The 20,289-nt window shown below is 37.2% G+C and overlaps 1 protein-coding gene across 1 annotated transcript in view; it reads right to left on the bottom strand.

Annotated features, from left to right (window-relative positions):
• Positions 1 to 2,611: 2,611 nt before the first annotated feature.
• LOC139781902 (fatty acid synthase-like) overlaps positions 2,612 to 20,289 on the bottom strand; it is a 51,267-nt gene continuing 33,589 nt past the window's right edge. Inside the window, exons 5-18 of the mRNA XM_071720789.1 lie at positions 20,029 to 20,260; positions 13,698 to 14,116; positions 11,868 to 12,158; positions 11,570 to 11,774; positions 11,333 to 11,493; positions 10,808 to 11,125; positions 10,192 to 10,691; positions 9,628 to 9,926; positions 9,125 to 9,544; positions 8,002 to 9,020; positions 7,610 to 7,851; positions 6,837 to 7,533; positions 5,886 to 6,723; positions 2,612 to 5,776 (exon numbers count right to left, since the gene is read on the bottom strand). Coding sequence (XP_071576890.1) covers positions 5,601 to 5,776; positions 5,886 to 6,723; positions 6,837 to 7,533; positions 7,610 to 7,851; positions 8,002 to 9,020; positions 9,125 to 9,544; positions 9,628 to 9,926; positions 10,192 to 10,691; positions 10,808 to 11,125; positions 11,333 to 11,493; positions 11,570 to 11,774; positions 11,868 to 12,158; positions 13,698 to 14,116; positions 20,029 to 20,260 — 5,817 coding nt within the window. The 3' untranslated portion in view covers positions 2,612 to 5,600. The remainder of the gene's footprint in view (positions 5,777 to 5,885; positions 6,724 to 6,836; positions 7,534 to 7,609; positions 7,852 to 8,001; positions 9,021 to 9,124; positions 9,545 to 9,627; positions 9,927 to 10,191; positions 10,692 to 10,807; positions 11,126 to 11,332; positions 11,494 to 11,569; positions 11,775 to 11,867; positions 12,159 to 13,697; positions 14,117 to 20,028; positions 20,261 to 20,289) is intronic.

The raw sequence follows: 20,289 nt of genomic DNA on the forward strand, positions 1-20,289 counted from the left end.
GCTAAAATGTAAAGTCATTCAATATCTACTAAGTTAAGTAGTCTTTATTGTGATGACTGTTATTTAATATCTAAAAATAAATATTCTGCTAAAATAATAGAATAATACCCATCTTATCATTTTTAATTTTTATTTTAGTATATATATCTTTATATTTATATGCTACATAAATAATATAGATAAAAAACTAAATAGAAGTTTAGTTTTTGTTTTTTTGCAATTTTTTCTAAATAATCACGTTTTTAATTGCAGTGTTTTAAACAATTTTAAACAGTAGTTTAAAACTGTTTAAAACAAAAATGTTTAAAACAGTGTCCACTGTTTTAAATCAGTTTTAATCAGACAGTTTTAAACAAATTGTTTAAAACATGCCAACCCTGATGCAAATACATTACTACATCCACTTACATCCACGTGGAGAATACCGGTTAACCTAACTTAACCTCAATTACTATGTGCTATCAAATAAGTGTGAAAAAGGAATAAATATTGCAGACAATTCGTACTTACTGGTCTTCTATTCATGTCTTCTATCCGATGCTGATCTATCCGATGCTCAGCTATCAGTTTATTGCGCACATGAAACTTTCTCTCAATGAGTTCCTACACACAGGACTCGGAAGCACTTGCGCGCGACAAGAAACGACGCGACGCGGTAACGCCGGTAACCAATAAACTTCTGGGGAGTGGGGGTCGATTATGTATCTTGAAATGAGGTGAAAATCACAAAAGTAAGAAAATCCACTAGAACATTTACGATTTTATTTGTCGAAATCTTATAACCTTGGTGGAAAAATATCAATTTTTTATATTATTATTAATCAAAATTTCTATAAAAATTTTCAGATTTTTTCAGAATACTCAGAATTTTTCAGATTTTTTAATACGAACTGAAACGTTTTTCAGAAAAACTAAAAAAAAATAAGAATACAATATTTTTCGCAAATATGTCTCTGTAAAAGTCTGATTAAATGTAAGAAAATCTCTGCAATTCATCAGAAATTTTCATACTTATGGATTCTGAAATATTCCGAAAATCTTCATCCAATTATTTCTAAAGAAATTGTATCTGAGAAATTTTATATATAATATTTTTAGAATTTTTTATAAGTCCCAATTCTTGCAAAATTTCTGAAAAAATATTAGAAATTTTTGATATTATTGACCTTCATGCAGTATGTGGTCTTCAATAATACCACAATAAACGCGATCACGGAAGCTCCAAACGTTTGAAATATATGTAAATCGTAATACATACTATAAAACAACGCTAGAGATCCCTTTTAAGAAAATAACTGAGTAGATCAAATTGTCTCATTATTACCCACATAGCAAAATATAATTCTGATCCAGTTTCTGTCTCAGAAAGAACATAAAATGTACTAGTGCATTTTATCATCTCTGCACTGTATGATATCTCGAATGTATCACACAAAATATTAGAGCCAAGTATTTCACAAGCTCGCCTTTTAGCCTAATGCGTAAAGATGTTTGCTTACGAGAAGGAATTGGCGCATGTATGCGCATGTTACTAGCGCTTGCTTGAGCGAAAATTTTTAAGTCCCTTTACGACATGTTGCTTTTGCGCCGCGGTCGTTACCTCCGGCGCAGCTCAAGCAAAAGTTTTTTAAGTCCCCTCGCGGCGTGTTGCTTCGCGCCGCGGTTGTTACTTTCGGCGCCGCCCGAGCAAGTTTTCTAAGTTTCCTTTGCGGCGTGTGGCTTTTGCCGGGACGAATCGGTACGGCATCTAAGTCCTCTCGGATTGTTTTATTGGCTACGAATAAACTTAATTGAGTTGATCTTTATAAAATATAAGAGCTAACTGTGAATCGGCCATATATTCGTATGCAAATGTTGCAGAGATATCTTTTTCAAAGATATAATGTGATATCGCGTAATGATATCCTGCAAACATTCTATGAATATTTGAAAATAAGATATCTCAGATTTGATTTAAAATTGTAAGCATAAAGATATCTAGCTATGTCTCAGATATATTTTGCTGTGTGGATAATGTAGTCATTTTGATGTCAACGTGATTAATTGAGTTTTTCCCGCATAACACTCAATTATATTATCTAAAAATTTATTTCCACTTTTCCTTATAATGTTTCATCACGCACAACGTCAATCTGCATGGTGTCAATTTTTCGTCATATTGGTCTATTCCTTTGACGCAATGACGAAAAACGACAGTTTTGACGTCATATTGACGTCATTTTGACTGGGCTGTTTTCACTGGGTATATATTCACTTACCTTGTGATACTTCCGGTTCTCTTTTTAATCAGAGCTGTTTCGGTTCCCTTTTTATAGAAATAGATCGCATGCAAACGTGCGTGAATGTGTCCTTGTGAGAGTGTATGTGTGTTTGTAAACCCTATAATAACATGCAGCTGATAGACAGATAATCGATGTTCAATAATTTATCTTTATTTAATAGAAACGAGGAAAGAACAGTGGTGACTAGAGAACGCCCTGCGGGAGGCGCGCATCTACGCGAGGATCTGCCGAGAACGCCCTGATAGAGGCGCGCATCGCCTTGAGGATCTGTCAAGAAAGAGGCGCGCATCGACACCTAGGTGAAAGGTAGAAAATCGTGGAAGACTAGGTCAAACTAAATTAAGTCATGTATTTCACTGCAACTAGTATTTATTGCAGGCCTCACTTTGTTTCTCTGTATTACAGCTAGGAAAGATCGAAAACCGACAATACGACGCGTGAAAATAAGAGGAACAGCCCTCCGAAAACTTGCTCGCGGCTAAGTCCTTATTCACGGCTCGCGGCTAAGTCTTTCGCGGCTCGCGGCTAAGTCCTTCCCGGCTCGCGGTGCTCTCAATATATCAATCTCGCGTGACTTATTCGGAAAATGAAATAGAAGAGAATGCGAATGCCCGATTCACAGGGCCTGTATATGTACTACTCGTTTGGTGACGTCTAGGGGTAAGGGACTACGGTGTTCATGTGAATACGTGCGACCGTCACGTGAAACTATTTGAAATGTCACGTTTATCCGAGAGCGTCGCGTGCCGGTCCAGACTATGAACTTGATCGCTCAATACATAAAATTATCAATCAAATTATATGCTCGTTATTTTCACGTTCCTTTAAATTCTTTCTGATGTGTCCTATATTCTTTCAATAATAATAATACTAATTTTACCTAACATTATCATTAACATGCGTAGGGGAGACCGGGGCGAAGTCGACCCCGGGGCGGAGTCGTTTTTGCAATTATCTCGAAATCTGTATGTTGTGTGAACTCGCCATTAATACTGTAAACGCGGCTTATGGTGCCCACGTGACTAACGGAGTTTAGTGAGGTTACGTGACATGTTGTGATTCTTATCGAAGCAAACGTGTTTTCGCAGGTCGAAAGTAAAATTTCTTCCGCGTCGAAAGTTTGTAATATCTTAAGTATTATTGTCTCTCCGAATCTCAAAGTAAGTGATTCTAAAGAGTAATGCATGCTGAACACGAATCCAGTGCAGTTGTTTATTTTCATTGATTTCTATTATTTTATAAGCGACCAAACCTAAAACTTGTGTTCGGGGCGAAGTCGTGACCAAACCACCGGAGCGGACTCGTCCCGGTGGTTTCACTCTATTTTCCGTTGCAAATGCGTCATTGTATTTCTCAACTGCAGGAAAATGGTACGCACGTACCATCGCACGTACCAAAGCACGTACATACTTCAACTGTTTCAGTGACACTGATAGCGAAAAAGAAAATTGATTTTCTTGAAATTATTTTCCGCTTTTCATTTTTTTACTAAAAAACAATGAATAAAGTGTATTCTATTATTTTTTATGATCAAAATTATGTATCTTTATTTAAAATCCAGTCCGAGAATAAAGACACGACTCCGCCCCAGAAATTTTGACTTTTCGATTTTTGCACCTTTGTCGTTTTTACTCTATACCGGTTGAACAAAGCGACGTAGACCAAAAATGCCTATATAAATTTTGTAGCCAAGCGTTCACTTTTTACAATGGTATACTATATTTTACTAAAATGATTTATTTTGTTGTTAAAAATCGGCACCGAAAAAATAGGGCCGACTTCGCCCCGGTCTCCCCTACTACTAACTTATATTTTTACAATAATAGCAATGTCATTACTAACGCATGCATCCTACTAAATTTATAATTTCCCAATAATAGCAATATTACAAGCAATATCATTCGTATAATGGTCTGTTTACAATAGCCGGCCTTAAGCCGCTGTGCTCACGCATTGGTATGTTCGCGGGTTGACTCGAGTTCATCCCGTAATCAATTTTGTTAGGCGGGCAAATGCAGTGCGGGACCGAGAAAGCGGTTCCGCACGTAACACCACTATGTGAAGTATCCATTTAATCAGCAGATTTGTAAAATACGATAAATACGCTTATCTTCAGCATATAATCAGATGATTGATTTAAAAATAAACAATGACGCCCACATATCTCGCAGAAGCATTCGACTGCGTTTGTGCATTAAAAGTTGACAAGTTTAAACCAGCTTTACTGTTTACCGGCGAATATTGTTCGCTAAGGTTTGTTATATATTCCAATATTGCAAGATTTATATGGACAGATTTGTGTGAAATGTTGATTTGTATTTTTGACTACAAAAACAATAATATCAGAAAATTTGCGCGAAGTGGATATGATAAATTGGTAACAACGTCTGATTTTCTTAATCATGTTACTTTATTACTTTACTTTATACTTGTTGTATACCTGTTCTTTAAAAAAAAAACGTGTTTTTTTATGTTTTTCGTGTGACACATGCTATAAACATATATATATTTGGGATATGATAAGTATTTTTTGTATGTAAATCTAAATAATAAAAAAACAGCAGGTTGTATATATCTGTTCTAAAAAAGAACAGATACACAACAAGTCTAATAAAGAAAAATGATTAAGAAAATCAGACGTTACTAATTTATTATATTCACTTGGCGCAAATCTTCTGATATCATTGTTTTTGTAGTAAAAAATACAAATAGAATTATAAGCTCAAATTAGATCAAAAATTTTTTTAAATAAATATTTTGTATGGAGCGTGTACACTTGATGCGTTTTTTTAACCTTTTCTAAAAAAAGATAAGTTTTGTATAAATATATATGTAACGTTTTATTATTAGGTTAGTGCAAAAATAATTGCGGCTTTTAATCTTCAACTTCAAATGTGAATATCTCAGCTCATTGAATGGTCTATGTTAAGTATAATTTGTGCAATCTCTCTAGTGGTTTTCAGTGGATCCGCATGAATAATAGCTCTTTATTAATCATTATCAACAGCTTCAGGCCGACCCGCTTTATCTTCTAAGCTTTCGTTTCTGCTACGGAATTTGTGCGACCAAAGTTGAACTGTATGTTTCTTAGTTGATATTTCGTGCAGTTTCCGAAGCTTTACAACCCAATTTGAACACACATAAGATAATCGTACGAATTTGCTTCATTTCTATCTTCAATTTGATAGTTTGCAATAACTTCATATACACTCTAAGAAGGATAGCACTAGTATGTAATGAATAGAGGGAAGTCGGAACTTTACAGTAGTATACCACATGACCCCAATTAAACTCAACTTTATGTCGAAGTACCGAAATTCAAAATAATTGCATCTTATTAAACTTCGCGAAGGTAAGATTTCGTATCTCTTGCGCAGTCAAAAAAATGTCAAACTTTCGTTCCAGAGTTTGTTTAATTTCCACGGCTATTATGGAGTCCATTCCAAGTTCGGCCAGAGATGAATTTTGACTTACTAACTTCATGTCTTTTATCTCTGTAATATAAAAAATTATTATAATTTTTAATGTATTACTCATAAACTGATTTAATAAAAAATATAATAAGTATATGCAAAAAGTAAGTCTATACTTTGAACCAGATACCTAAAATATTGGCGACAGTTTTTATCAGACTGTTAAATCCAGAAGATCTTTCTTTCTTTTTAGCTACGATCATGCTGCTTACAACCGGTCGGCTTTGAATTAAAAATTTATCGAGCTCGTCGAGACAGCAAGATATCGTTTGGTGCAATATGCCGGTGCGGTCGGTCATCAGTTTCTTATCGTTCTCCTGCATGTCAGCGATGATACCCACGTCACCCACTAATCCCCACTGAATCGCCAATCCGGGTAATCCTTCCTCCGCTCTCTTCTCGCACACCCTCTCCATGATAGAGTTGGCCATGCCATAATTAGTATTTCCAGCGTATCCTCTACCGCAGGCACTGGAAGAGAATACCACGAAGTGCCGCAGTTGGGAGCAAATCTTTCTAGAAAGTTTGTCCAATGTTTGCGTTGCTGAAGCCTTCGATTGGAAGGATTCCGCGAAGGTCTCCGCGGTTTGATTCTTCAACACGCTATCCTTCAGCACCACACCGAGATTGAATATCGCGTCCACCGACGCTTTCCTTTCGGCAGTTTGCAAGAGGTATTCGCAGTCCTTGGGATCAGCGACATCGATATCCTTGATAATCAGCACATTTACACCGTACGACTTCCATAGTCGAACTTTCATGCGTTGATACCCATTTTTTATTCCCGTTCGCGATATCAACACGACATTCCTGGCGCCTCGAAATATTAACCAATCGGTCAACTCCAAACCAAATCCACCTAGACCTCCCAATATAATATAACTTTTATTTCTGAGACAGTAATAGCGACGATATGCGACAATGGGCTTGTCTAGAGGTTTATCCTTTTCCTGGATCTTTATAATTATCTATAAAAATATATATTTATATGTTAAAATTGCACATTATATGTAAAATAGGTAAGTTCTGTAAAACTATTATGAATAATTCTCTATGCTACTATTAATCAATACTAGCGTACCTTTCCCATGTGTTTTCCACTCGCCATGTATCTAAAAGCTTCTTCGATTTCTGTTTTCGAAAAAACTTTTACTTGAATTGGTTTGATGACTCCATCTTTAAGACCATCGGCTATCATTTTGGACAACAGCGACTTATACTTGTGATCGCCAGGACACATCATTTTATCGAGTAGAATCCCATGAAAGCTAATACCTTTCTGAAACACAGACATACCTAGCGTATTGTTAGAAATGATATCAAATTGGCCGATTTCCAGAAAACGACCATTTTGCGCCAAGCAACGAATGGACGCGATTAACTTTTCTTCTGCCAATGAATTTAACACGATGTCGACGCCGCGACCGTTTGTTTCTCGCATTATCATTTGTTCAAAGCTGGTATCTCGTGAATTTCCAATATGTTCATCCAGAATGATCGGAAACATCTTCTTAATAAAGTTCCGTTTGTCTCTCGTGCCCACAGTGGTGAACACCTCGCATCCTTCTTTGAGAGCGAGGTGAATAGCTGCTTGTCCAATACCGCCAGTACCAGAGTGTATAAGTATCTTATTGCCTTTTTTCATTTTCCCATGTATGTATAAGGCTAAGTAAACCGTGCTGTAAACGCACGGGACTGTCGCCGCCGCTTCGAATGTCCACGCATCGGGTATCTTCCAGCAGAAATCTTTATCTTTCACAACGACGTTTGCAATACAACTAGAAAGAATAATCTTAATTTAGTTTCAATTCTATAATATTACGCAACGTAATTATTTTTTGGAGCATTATTTACTCGCTATCACGGATTCCCATTACACGTTGCCCGTTGGCATCGAATCCTACGTATTCAAACCCAAGGGGAGTACATTGAAATCGTCCTCGCGAGATCGCTTGACCAGATACTAATTTACCAGTCGCAAGCATTACATCTTTGAAATTGAGCGATGAGTAAACCACACGCACCAAATCCTCACGACGGGCTTCGACAGATAGACTGTTCTCTATCCAACAAAGTGTACCTAGATCACCACGGGCCTATAGAAAAATATCAATTTCATAATACGTGACATATATATAAAACGAAATTTTATATCGTGTGACAGTACTCAAAAGACGAAAATACATAATATTATTGTACATTGATAAAGTATATCGATATGCTTTGAAAAGATTCATGTGGCATACCGTTTGGCATACATGAGCGGTAGGTACGGGTTCGGCTTCCGGTCGTGGTAATCGCAAATGTCTGTATGATCCCCAGGTCTCATTAGATCGCAATACATTAATGAACATATCTTTTTGCAATTGATGTATATAGAAAGGATCCTGTAGAGAAAACTTAGGGGCTTTCTCATCTTGAATAAGCACACTCCTAACAAACTCTCCGCCTGGCTCTTTTCTCAAACAGTTAACAAAACCTAATAAACCGCATTCAAAATCTCTCTCTCCAACAATTATAATCCTACTCTTTTCCTCGAGCTTATTCTCATCGCTCACAAGCCGTTTTAGATCCTCCAGCCAATTAAAATTATTATTATTTATATAGACAACAATTCTTTTTTCTATCAGAATTTTCTTCTTCAGAAGCACAATCATTTCTTTGTCGGTGCGCTTTTCAAGAATAACATTTAATTCGTATTGCTGTAAATATTTGGTGTAGTTAACTACGTCGCATTTCTCACGTGACAACAGATAACCACCTTCTCTCAGAAATGACAAAAGTCGTTCTAACGAGGCTTGTTGCTTGGTCAAAAGGTTGAATCCGGCAACTATTAAGGCTTTGTCATCTACAGATGGTTTGTTTAAATCTGTAATTGAAATGTTCTGCGGTAGATCTGCTGGACTAAAACGATTCGGCGATGTTAATACAATGATGTTCGTTTGTATCAATGGCACATCACCAAAAGCCTCAAGCAGCAACGAAGAAGAGAGATATTCTGGTGCGACATCGTCGACATCTTCCACTAGCTCGATGGTTTTCACTTGGATGATTTGATGATCTTCCAGCGCGAGTTGCGCCGATATTCGAATCGCTTCGTTCAAAGAAATCTTAGCGCGATCATGATGAGCTACAAATACGTGTTCTTCGATAAGAACATCCTGAGCCAATCTTCGGCGAGAGATCTGAGTGGTTTTTAAGCCTCGAATCTCTATTCCGCCAGCTATAATCGTGTCTAGTTCTCTGTATATTCGTATCGGTAATGCTGCAATAAGACAAAATAATACGCCTTATATATCACATCAGAGATTTTCTTACACGACATTCGTCAAAACAAAATAGCTCAACAAGTGATTGAAGAACACTTACTTTTATCCTTGCATGTCGTATCTTCCATGCCAGCCACGCTGTTTCTTAGCATCAATGCATGAAGCTTAGGATTGATCACCAACTTCTGAATACTCGTCGAAACACATAAGTCTCTTGTATCATATCCAATAATACACATCTGCATCATAGTATCCATAAACGTTACCCAATTTGTTTTCCAAACAATATGTCCTTTATTGCCTGAAATAGATGCGCTATGTAATCCGCGAAACCAGCCGCTGTACTGGTAACCACGCAGTCTCAACTCCTTATAGATATCTCGAGCAGTCATATATTCTTCTTCATCGTTAATCTCCGGTAATAGATCTGTCCGAATCATTTCCTGTTCTGGATTCGATATCTCGTGCACTGTACCTGTCACAAGAACGCTATCTCTTTCGGTTATTTCAAACTTCCCATCTGTAATATTTTTATATATCCGATTATTTTACATACATTCTTATACGATTATGCTACTTTAAAACAACTCATCTCATAAATACCTTTCTGTATCGCAATCATCAATTTTACAGCATTACTTTTCGTCAAGTGAGTAGCGCGAATAAAGTTTACATCTCGAAATATTATCGGTATTGTTGTGTATGTTATCCCTTTCATCATACCAAAAGTTTCCCAAACGAGTTCAAGATAACTCGTTGCGGGTAGCAAATTTTTTCCATCGATTATATGACCGTTCATATAGTCCTCATCGTCGAGTGAGATTTCGACATATCTTTCTCGAGATTTTATGGACGTTTGTGTTTTAAAATTCGGTATATACCAATCTTTGGAGTGATCCCATCTAATGTGGCATTAGAATGCTTGTTTGTACATTATATAATTACATATATAAGAAATAAATATATTATTATTTATATATGTAATATATATTTAAATAATAATAACAGATTCGATAATATTAATTTATTACCTAATAAATGTAATTATAATTAATAATATATATTATATTAATAATTACAATATAATTATAAATAATATAAACATATATTTATAATTTCTTTTATGTAGACATCATCTAAATTGCGATTTCAAACAATATCTTGTACCTGATCGATGGGGAAATCATAGGAGTTCCTCGACTAACAGGATATTCCACTGGCGGGTATAAATTAGCAACTTTTAGCTGTAAGCCACAGTTATACAGCCTTCCAATTCCTTGTAAAATTACGTCAATATTTTGTTCAGTGCGTCGATTCAATACAACGTTCATTACTTCCGAACACAAGGATTCTTTCAGAACGTGCTGCAGAACGCTATCTGGCGCAATTTCAATGGTCACTGCGTTACTTGAAATTAGATGCGTTGTTTGTTCAAAGAGAACGGTATTTAATATACTATGTGTATGATAGTCCGCCGATGATAATTTTGATGCTGAGGTGAACCATTCGGTGCGAGGTATGGAAGTGCTGATCCATTTTGGACTCCGTTTCTTCGGCCGTGATATTACTTTGTTTAAATTAAGCAAAAGTTGAATTTTCACAGATGCGAGATAAGAAGTGTGATACGGTACATTGCAGTGTACCTCTTTCACGTGAATATTATTGATCTGACAATACAAAAGTACAAATTTAATATATGCAAATGCGACAAGTTTGATATTTTGAAGATCATTAAACGAAGTTTTCCATTCGCTTATGAAATATGAGAGCTATTCAATCCTACCTGCAAGATTTTCATAAATTTTCGCACGGATTCTGTGGGTCCACTCACAACGCTGCTATTCTTGCTATTGCGACATATTATTTCAATATCCACTGGACACATGATTTTGAGACACTCGTAATCAAGACTGACAATTGCCATAGAGCTACGAATTATTTTTCCTTCAGCACACGCCAAACCAATAAAATATGCTGATAAAATAGTTTGTTCGATGGTGAGACATCCATCGGCGTACGCGCAACCAAGTTCACCAGCAGAATGGCTAATCATGTAATCCGGAATAATTCCTAATGATGTTAGGAGATCTACTAAACCGATCTAAAAATTTATATAAATAATTTTATAGCTGAATTACTTTGAAGAATTCATTTCTAATAAATCAATAAAGTGTGGTGAAATAAATGTAGTTATGTAAGGAGATAATTCCACTGTAGTAGGATAAAATGACGTAGAAAGAATTTATATTGTTTCATCAATAAATATAGTATAATTGACATTATTTTATAGCTTCAAAGTATATTTTACCTGAATAGCAACAATGCCAACAAACGCGTGTAACGCGTCTTCGCACACTTTTTCATCTGTCTTTGTCAAAATATCCGCGACACCTATACCATATGGTTTTAAAGTAACGTCGCACACTCTTATCGCATTTGCAAAGACGTGAAATTTTAATAAGCTTCGACCTGATTTTAATTAAAAAATATATCATTATTTAAATGCTACTGTAAATAAAGTATGGAACATTAAATACATATATACCCATTCCTGGCCATTGCGAGCCTAAAGCAGAAAATATAAACCAAACAGATCTTTTCGCATTCTCGCAATTTTGAATTTCCCTTATTGAATCTTGTTGCAAAATATTCAGTATAGTGAATCCTCTCCATAAGTGACCATCTATGCTGTCCCCATAGACGTCGTGTATTAAACGGATATATTCTATATTTATCGGACGATTAGCGACCTATAATCGAAAATTTTTTAAAGCAAAAAGTATGATATAATGATTAATCACTAAAAAGATCTTGTTGAGATTGCTTTCAAAATGTATACTAACATCGTTTAAGAATAACTTCACTGATTCTTCAGTACTCCCAGATAATATTACAAGTCTTGGCAAGTCATTACTCGGTGTTCCATTGTTAACTTTTTGTTTGAGGTTCCACTTTAATAACATATGAGCATTAGCTCCCCCGAAACCGAAAGAATTGATACCTATATAACCGTTTTTAAGTGGCATCGGTTCTTCGACGACACGAACAGTTCCATTTATTAAGGCATCTATATTTCGTGGTGATGTATAATTGATATTTGGTGGAACAAAACCGGTTTCAAATGCTATTATTGCCTTTAAAAATCAATAACAATTATAAAATGTAAATATGAATTAATTTGTTAGATATTGACTCATATATTATTGATAAATAAGTAGTGATATGCCACGTTTGGTCGAGCTGGATCTTTATAGCTTAAGGGGTAACGCCACTCTAGAGTCCCAAAAAGAAGCCAACTTTTGATAATTTTTTTCAGTAATACAATAATTATAAATGAAAATCGGTTTATTCTATTTATTATCTATATATTAAAGTATAAAAAAAATTTTTTATTAATTTTTTATTGACAAAATGGCGGCGCCAGAGCCATTGATCCAAAGTGCCTTTTTGCGGAAGTCGTCCAACGGGCGGAATCGAAGCTCCTATAGTATAATTTCTGTGCTGGAACAAAAATTCAAAGATTTTTGAAAAATATATAAGATTTTCTATAGAAGTACACATTGGAATTGCGAAATATCATTTTTTGTAAGAATGGTGCATGTTGGAAAAAATGTTTCATTTTTCGCTAAAAAATTTCGCACAAAATTGTTTATAAAAAAAGTTTTGTTCAACTTATCGCAAAATCCATCTGTACTTCTATAGAAAATCTTATATATTTTTCAAAAATCTTTTTGATTTTTTGTTCCAGCTCAGAAATTATAGGAGCTTCGATTCCGCCCGTTGGACGACTTGGCACTTTGGATCATGGCTATGGCGCCGCCATTTTGTCAATAAAAAATTAATAAATTTTTTTTTATATTTTAATATATAGATAATAAATAGAATTAAACCGATTTTCATTTATGATTATTGTATTTCTGAAAAAAATTATCAAAAATTGACTTTTTTTGGGACTCTAGAGTGGCGTTACCCCTTAATATTATTCTTGTGTGAATTTATATACTTTTTTTCACTAAAACTGAGCGCCAATTATTCGTTAGTCTTGAAACACAGTTTTTCGTTGGAACCATAAGTTCAACATATTTAAATTGATTTAACTTATTGATGCTAATGTATATCAGCATCATTTAAGTCACTGTAAAAAATTTTTAACTTAAAATAAACTTGAAATAAATTCACAAAAAAATCAAATCCAGCTCAACCAAAGATGGTACATCTTTATTTGTCAAAATTATTTATCGATCAAAATTTCACTTACCGTATATTATATGGAGAGGTAAAAGCCATATAGTGGTGTAAGTCAAATTTTTTAAAATATTGACTTGTGTGCATAGATACAATTTATATATTGTATAGATTGCGTCTATGCACACAAATCAATATTTTTAAAAAGTTTGACTTACACCACTATGGCTTTTACCCCTCCATATGTATCTCATTATGTTAATTCTAGAGATAACCGTGTAATAGAAGGTAATAGAAGGTAATAGAATGTAATAGAATGTTCTCGCGATCCTTTAACCTTTGTGCTCGAGTACGATAGAATGACTTGTCAAACAATTTTTACGTAAAATAAATCTTCCTGTGTGCGTGCGTGCGTGCGTGCGTGTGTATTGCGTAAAATAAACATAAATTTTAAAATAATAAATAAATGCGAAAATTACTTGCTTTACCTTAGCGATCTGAGTAAAACCACTTGCAGCTTCAGCATGACCAAGATTGGATTTTACGGAGCCGATCATTAATGGAGTTTTTCTATTCTTACACAAAACGTTATAAAAAGAATTGATTTCCAGAGAATCGCCGATTTTAGTACCGGTACCATGTGCTTCAATGTAATCCAAGCAAGATGTTGATATTCTGCACTCATCGTAAAATTCCGTTAGCAAAGTACTTTGCATAAGCATCGATGGATGTACTATTCCTTCTTCCTTGTAACCATCGTTGTTTGTTTTAATATGAGGACATATAGCATAAATCCTTTTCGCATTCTTTGCTTTTTGAAGGTATATCACTCCTATCGTTTCGCTACGTGAATAACCGTCTGCAGCGATATCAAAAGGTCTGCAGTAACCGTTGGGTGACAAAACACCTAAATAATAAAAATATGGTATACATCTCTCAATATATACATATATATATACATATGTAGATCGGTACGAAAGTAATGCCTCCTAATTTTTTTTCTTTCGAATCTGGCGCCATAGAAAATTTTGCATTTTACTAAGTTGTTACTTAAAATCTCTAGTTATATTATGTTGAGTACTGTTGTGATCAGTTTATGTTTGTGTGTCACACGAATAGTTCAAACTGGTGTGTATTTTAAATACGCGTAACAGACAAGGTCGGTGATTGAATTTCTTACCGTGGAAGAAGTGAGTCCTATTGAAATTTATTTGTATTTCAGAAACGGTGTTATCATAAACATTTCTGAGACGCGAACGAATTTCAATGGCTGCGTGCAGCAGAAAGAGCAATTTAGCGAGCAATCAGTAATTCTTTTAAATGGTTGGACCTTGCCTTTAGTTCTTCCCTGGATCCAAGTGTAGAAACCAATCATAATAAAGAATCATTGAGCGCGCATTGAGCTGCTTTCTCCGCTGAACGCAGCCATTGGAACTCACTTCTTCCACGATAAGAAATTCAACCACCGCCCTTGTCTGTTACGCGCATCTGAAACACACACCAGTTCAAACTGCTCGTGTGACACACTCACGTAAATGATCACAATACCACTCAACATAACTCGCAACTATATATATATAGTACTTTATTCGATTCGGCCTTCCAGCCTAAAATCCGGGACTTGGTTTACACTTCGTTACTTAACACTCACTCCTCCATCCATACCTTTTTCCTTTCTCCTATTCTCTCTAATTTTTTCTAATTCTTTCATACATTTTACATTCTCTAACTTTCCTTCCTCTCCTAAAAAATCCCTCACTCTAATCCAACTCTCTCTATCTACATGTGTCATTATTTGTTCAATCGTTCCTTCTTCTTCTTCACAAATCTGGCATTTTCTTCTTTCCTTCGCCGCCCAGAATCTGTTTCTTTCCTCTTCGTTTCCGCACCTCCATCTCGCAATCAACTTTTGGCTCCCTTTGTGCCCTTTTTCTCTCAAATATTTTGGCCCCTCCTGCGCCATTATGTCCTTATATCTGCCGTTGTATCTCGTGCTTCCTATCTTACTATCCATCCATTGCCCCAGTCTCTCTCTCTCTCTCTGTCCTATTATTTGACCAATATCCGCCTCACTATCCTTCAGTACTTTTATTCCTTCCAAACTAAATCCATTTTGCCTATAAAACATCTCTCTCTCCTCCCCCACCATGCCCATTTGTCCCTCCTTCTCTTTTTCCTTCACGCATTCTATTACCAATTTTCTCTCCCCCACCCTCATAGCCTTTTCCTCAAATCTTACTGCTCTATTTCCCGCAATTGTACTAAGCTTTACTCTCCCCGTTTCCTTATAAACTATATAGTCCGGCGTACAGGAGTCAAGGTTAAGGGTCCACTTTACATACTTTTTATGTATTCTTTCCAATTCTTCTTTTTCTCTCCATCCCCAAATCTCTGCCCCATACATTATAACCCCAAGCACTAAATATTTAAATAATATCATCCTTCTCCTAAAGTCATCCCTGAACCTCCGTTCCCCCAACCCCCACACCTGCCTCATCACTATATTTGCCTTCTTCTTCACGCTCTTAATCTGTCCACCGTCACTTCCATTTCTCCTCAGTTCGTATCCCAAGTACTTGTATTCCCTTACTTCCTCCAATCTCTTTCCTTCCCATTCCCATCCCGCCTCCTTCCCTCTGCCTCCTCCTCTTCTAAAGCACATAATCTTCGACTTCTCGGTGTTCAACTGCAGTTTTTTTCTTCTTAAATATCTCTCCAGTCTCCTTATCATCTCCTTCATTCCATCCACACTTTTTGCCAGCAACACCAGATCATCTGCGTATGCCAGCGTCCATATTCTTTCTGTTCCAACCCTCATGCCTCCCGCCTGTCCTGTCCTCATCTCCTCCTCCACATCTGCAATCAATATCGAAAACAGTAGCGGACTCAGAGGGCACCCCTGCCTTACTCTTTTCTCCGTCCAGAACCAGTTGGAGATTTTTCCGCCCACTCTAACTGCATTCTTCGTCCCTTCATAAATTTCCTTGACCCTTTCTATTATACCTTTTCTTATTCCTCTTTTCTCCATTACTTTCCATAATATCTTTCTATCCACTCTGTCGAAGGCCGCCTTTAGGTCCACAAAGAACCCATATACCTTTCCCCCTTTCTTCCTCAATTCTCTCTTGACCACGTGCTGTAACACATACACGTTGTCCATCGTCCCTCTGCCTTTCCTAAACCTTGTTTGGGTTTCCGGCAGAATTTTCTTCTCTTCTACCTCTTCCCTTACCCTCTCTGCTAATATCCCCGCATAAATCTTGTACGCAGTACATAATAAGGAGACTCCCCTGTAGTTTTCCACGTTATTCGGATCACCTTTCTTGAAAATTGGGGATATTAGCTCTACTCTCCATTCTTCCGGAAAGCCTTCTCCTTTCCACACCTTTTTCAGGATTTCCTTCAGCTTTTCCTTTATCCGTCCATCGCTGAACTTCCACGCCTCTCCTGCTATCCCATCTACTCCTGCCGCTTTTCTCCTCTTTAATTTCTTAATCTGTTCTTCTATTTTTTGATCCTGGATCTCCAGCTCTCCGTCTTCCTCCTTGCTCCTTCTTCCCACCTCCTCTCTCCTGTCTTCTTTACTTCCTCCCAGTAGTTTCATAAAATGCTTTTCCCATTCCTCCATCTCTATATCTTCCTCAATGGGTACTCTTTTCTTCCTTTCCTTGTTTATTATCTTCCATATTTGCTCTTCCGTTTTCGCGTTTCTCACTTTTTCCTCATATTTCTCTAGTCTTTTTTCTTCTTTCCTTCTACACAACTCCCTAAATTCTCTTCTTAGTCTCACATATTTCTCCTTTCCTTCTTTCCCCATTCTCCATCTTTTGTATGTCCTTTTCAACCCTCTCTTCTTTCTCTTACACTCGTCCCACCAATCCTTTTCTCCTATTTTTTTCCTCCTTATCTTGATCCTTTTTCTTACCATACTTTTTTCTACCGCCTTCTTCAAGTTTTCCCATACGTCCTCCACTTCTTCTCCCTTCACCTCTACCTCTTCTGCTTTCTCCTTGTACTTCTTGATACTTTCTTCGTCCCACTGTATTATTTCCTTTGGCTCCTCCTCTAATCTTTCTAATCCTCCCCTTATTTCTACCTCCAAGGGTTGGTGATCCGACTCTACCCTTTCTCCAATTGTTAGTTTGATCATCCTATCCCACGCCTCTCGATTCACCACGATGTAGTCCACCACCGATGTTCCTCTTCCTCCGGAATACGTCCATTCTCCTTCCTCATCGCCTCTCATATTTCCGTTTCCTACCTCCCATCCCCTTTCCTCCAGCATCTCTAAGAATTCCTTTCCCTCCGTATTTATTACCTCGTCCTTGGAGCTTCTCCATCCTTCCCCTTCATTGCCCCCCTCGTAATTCTTACCTTCCCCCCCTATTCTTGCATTAAAGTCTCCCCCTATACATAGAATTTCCTCTTCCCTTTCCTCTACCATTTCCTCCAACCCTCTTCGTAATGTTCTCATTTTTTCCCCATTATATACCGTTATTATTCTCCATATTTCCCCTGCTACCCTTAACCTTCTCTCCTGCATTCCGTTTACAGATTCTACTTCCTTAATATCTATCTCTTCTATCTCCTTTCTCACACCTGTTATTATACCTCCTTTCGCCCTACCTTTACATTTCTCTCTAATCGCAAATTGACATATCCATACAAACTTCTTTGGCATATTCCTCTTTATCTTCTCCCATTCCTTCTCTTCTATCCACGTTTCGCATAGACCTATAATATTGAATCCTTCTATGTATTCCCAGAATTCTCTGTCCTTCTTCTTCAGCCCTGCCACATTCCAGAATATCACCTTTATTTCTGCGCTTGCATCTCCGTTTCCTTTTCCTCCCCTCTTCCTCTTCTTTTTGTCCCCCGTTGTTCCTTGCACTTCTATTCCTTCATCTCGGCCGGTTTTTAAAAATTCTCCTTTTTTCTTATTTCCTCTGCCTCCTCATTCCACACATACATCTCCTTCTCTATATACATTTTTCTATATCCTACTTTTACCTTCTTTCCTTCTACTCGTTCTTTTCTTGCCCGTTCTCTCAATTTCCTTTGCACATCCCTCTCCTCTTTCGTCAGGTCATGATCAATGAATATGTTTCCACCGAACAATTTACTCTTCTGTTTCATTATTGCTTCCTTTCCCTCCCAATCTTCTATCTCTACAATTACTGCTTCTTTTCCTTCCCTGCCTACCACTTGAACACCTTTTACATTTTCTTTGGTCCCAAATTCCTTTTCCAGAAATACTTTAGTCTCCTCCTTTAAGCTGTTCTTCCCCTTCTTCAGTCCTCTTATGATTATGTTGTTTCTTCTCTCTCTCATCCATTATTTTTTTCAGCCTTCTCACTTCTTCTCCTATCTCGCCCGTCGACCCCCTCTTATCTCCTTGTCTAAGCTCCTGTCCTTTCCACCTGCCTATCCGTTCCGTCACTTTTTCCGTTATTTCTTCGATCTTTTCTTCTAACCTCCCCTTTCCTCCGTCTCCTTGTCTCTCTTGTTCTTTTACTCTTTCTTCTAGTTCCTCTATCTTCTTTTCCATTCTTTCTTCCCTGGCCTTCCAGCTCTCCTTTAATTCCCTTATCTCGTTCCTTGTGCCAGCTATCTCTTCTTTTAATTCTCTCAGTAATGCTATCATCGCTCCCTCTTCACTCTTCCTCTCTTCTTTCTCATCCGTATCTCTCCCCTTCTCTCTCATTCCCTTCTCTCCAGGTGGTGATCTTTCCATCTTATTGCTCCTTTTGAATATATCTGCTGTCTGTCTCTCTAGTTCTTCCCTCTTCCTCTTCTCGTTATACGTAAACTCCGTTATGCTTGTTGAGTGCGCTCTCTCTCTCTCTCTCTCTCTCTCTCTCTCTCTCTCTCTCTCTCTCTCTCTCTCTCTCTCTCTCTCTCTCTCCTCTCTCTCTCCTCTCTCTCTCTCTCTCTCTCTCCTCTCTCTCTCTCTCTCTCTCTCTCTCTCTCCTCTCTCTCTCTCTCTCTCTCTCTCTCTCTCTCTTCTCTCTCTCTCTCTCTCTCTCTCTCTCTCTCTCTCCTTCAATTGGTTTTCTCTCGGTCCTCTTCTATCTATTTCCTCGTCCTTCTGCATGGTGTACGCACGGGCCCGCCGCGTTACATGCGGACTCGGCCTTCCTCGCTACCGCTCGGTTGTCTCCCTACTCTATGCTGTATGTCCTCTATGCTCTATGCCGTACGCCGCATGTACATAGCACAAAATCCCTAATTTATCCCTAGCCTTTCCCCTCGACCCTCTATCCTAACCTCTCACCTATTCGTATCTTTACCCTTTTGATTAATTCTCACCCTTCGCGTCTCCCTGTTTCCCTCCACTTCTATCGCCTCCACCGCCGTTCGCCTCCCCTCTCCCTCTATCCTACACTCCAAATCTATCTGTGAACGCAGTCGTTAGCAATATCCTACGTAACGCTCGCTCTCCGCACCCACTCACACACACATCCACTAACCAAGTCCCCATAACTCGCAACTAGAGACTTCAAATAACAACTCATGCATTGAAACGCAAAATTTTCTATGGCGCCAGATTCGAAAGAAAAATATTAGGAGGCATATTACTTTCGTACTGACCCTCGTATATACATACACGTATATAATATTTATATATACAGAAAAATTAAAAGATTACTTGTCTTATCGAAAAGACATATTTGACTTTGACAAAAATCTTATCACAAATGTTTTTACTAAAACTACACAGCCCGTTGAAATTTGTTTATTGTTCGTGAATGAGAAAATGTAATCCGTTAATTTTTATGTTTAATATATTACAAGATTAATTCGTTTCAATAAAAGTACCAAGACGAACGAACTGCAGGCTTATAATTGAATTGAGACATAATTGTGCAGCCCCAATTATCGCATCTTCGCATTTGCCCGACATGATATAATGATAACCAAGAGCCATGGCATAGAGACTAGAGCTACAAGCTGTATCAATTGCATACGATGGTCCCTTCAGATCCAAATGGTACGAAATCATGTTTGCCATTGTAGATTTGCTACATCCAATAAGATTCAGACCATCCATCTAATTGCAGAAAGTTAACGATTACAAAT

The sequence above is a fragment of the Temnothorax nylanderi genome, unplaced genomic scaffold, assembly GCF_030848795.1.
Source record: "Temnothorax nylanderi isolate EJ_2023f unplaced genomic scaffold, tnyl_v1.0 TNYL_tig0374_pilon, whole genome shotgun sequence".
Lineage (NCBI taxonomy): Eukaryota > Metazoa > Arthropoda > Insecta > Hymenoptera > Formicidae > Temnothorax > Temnothorax nylanderi.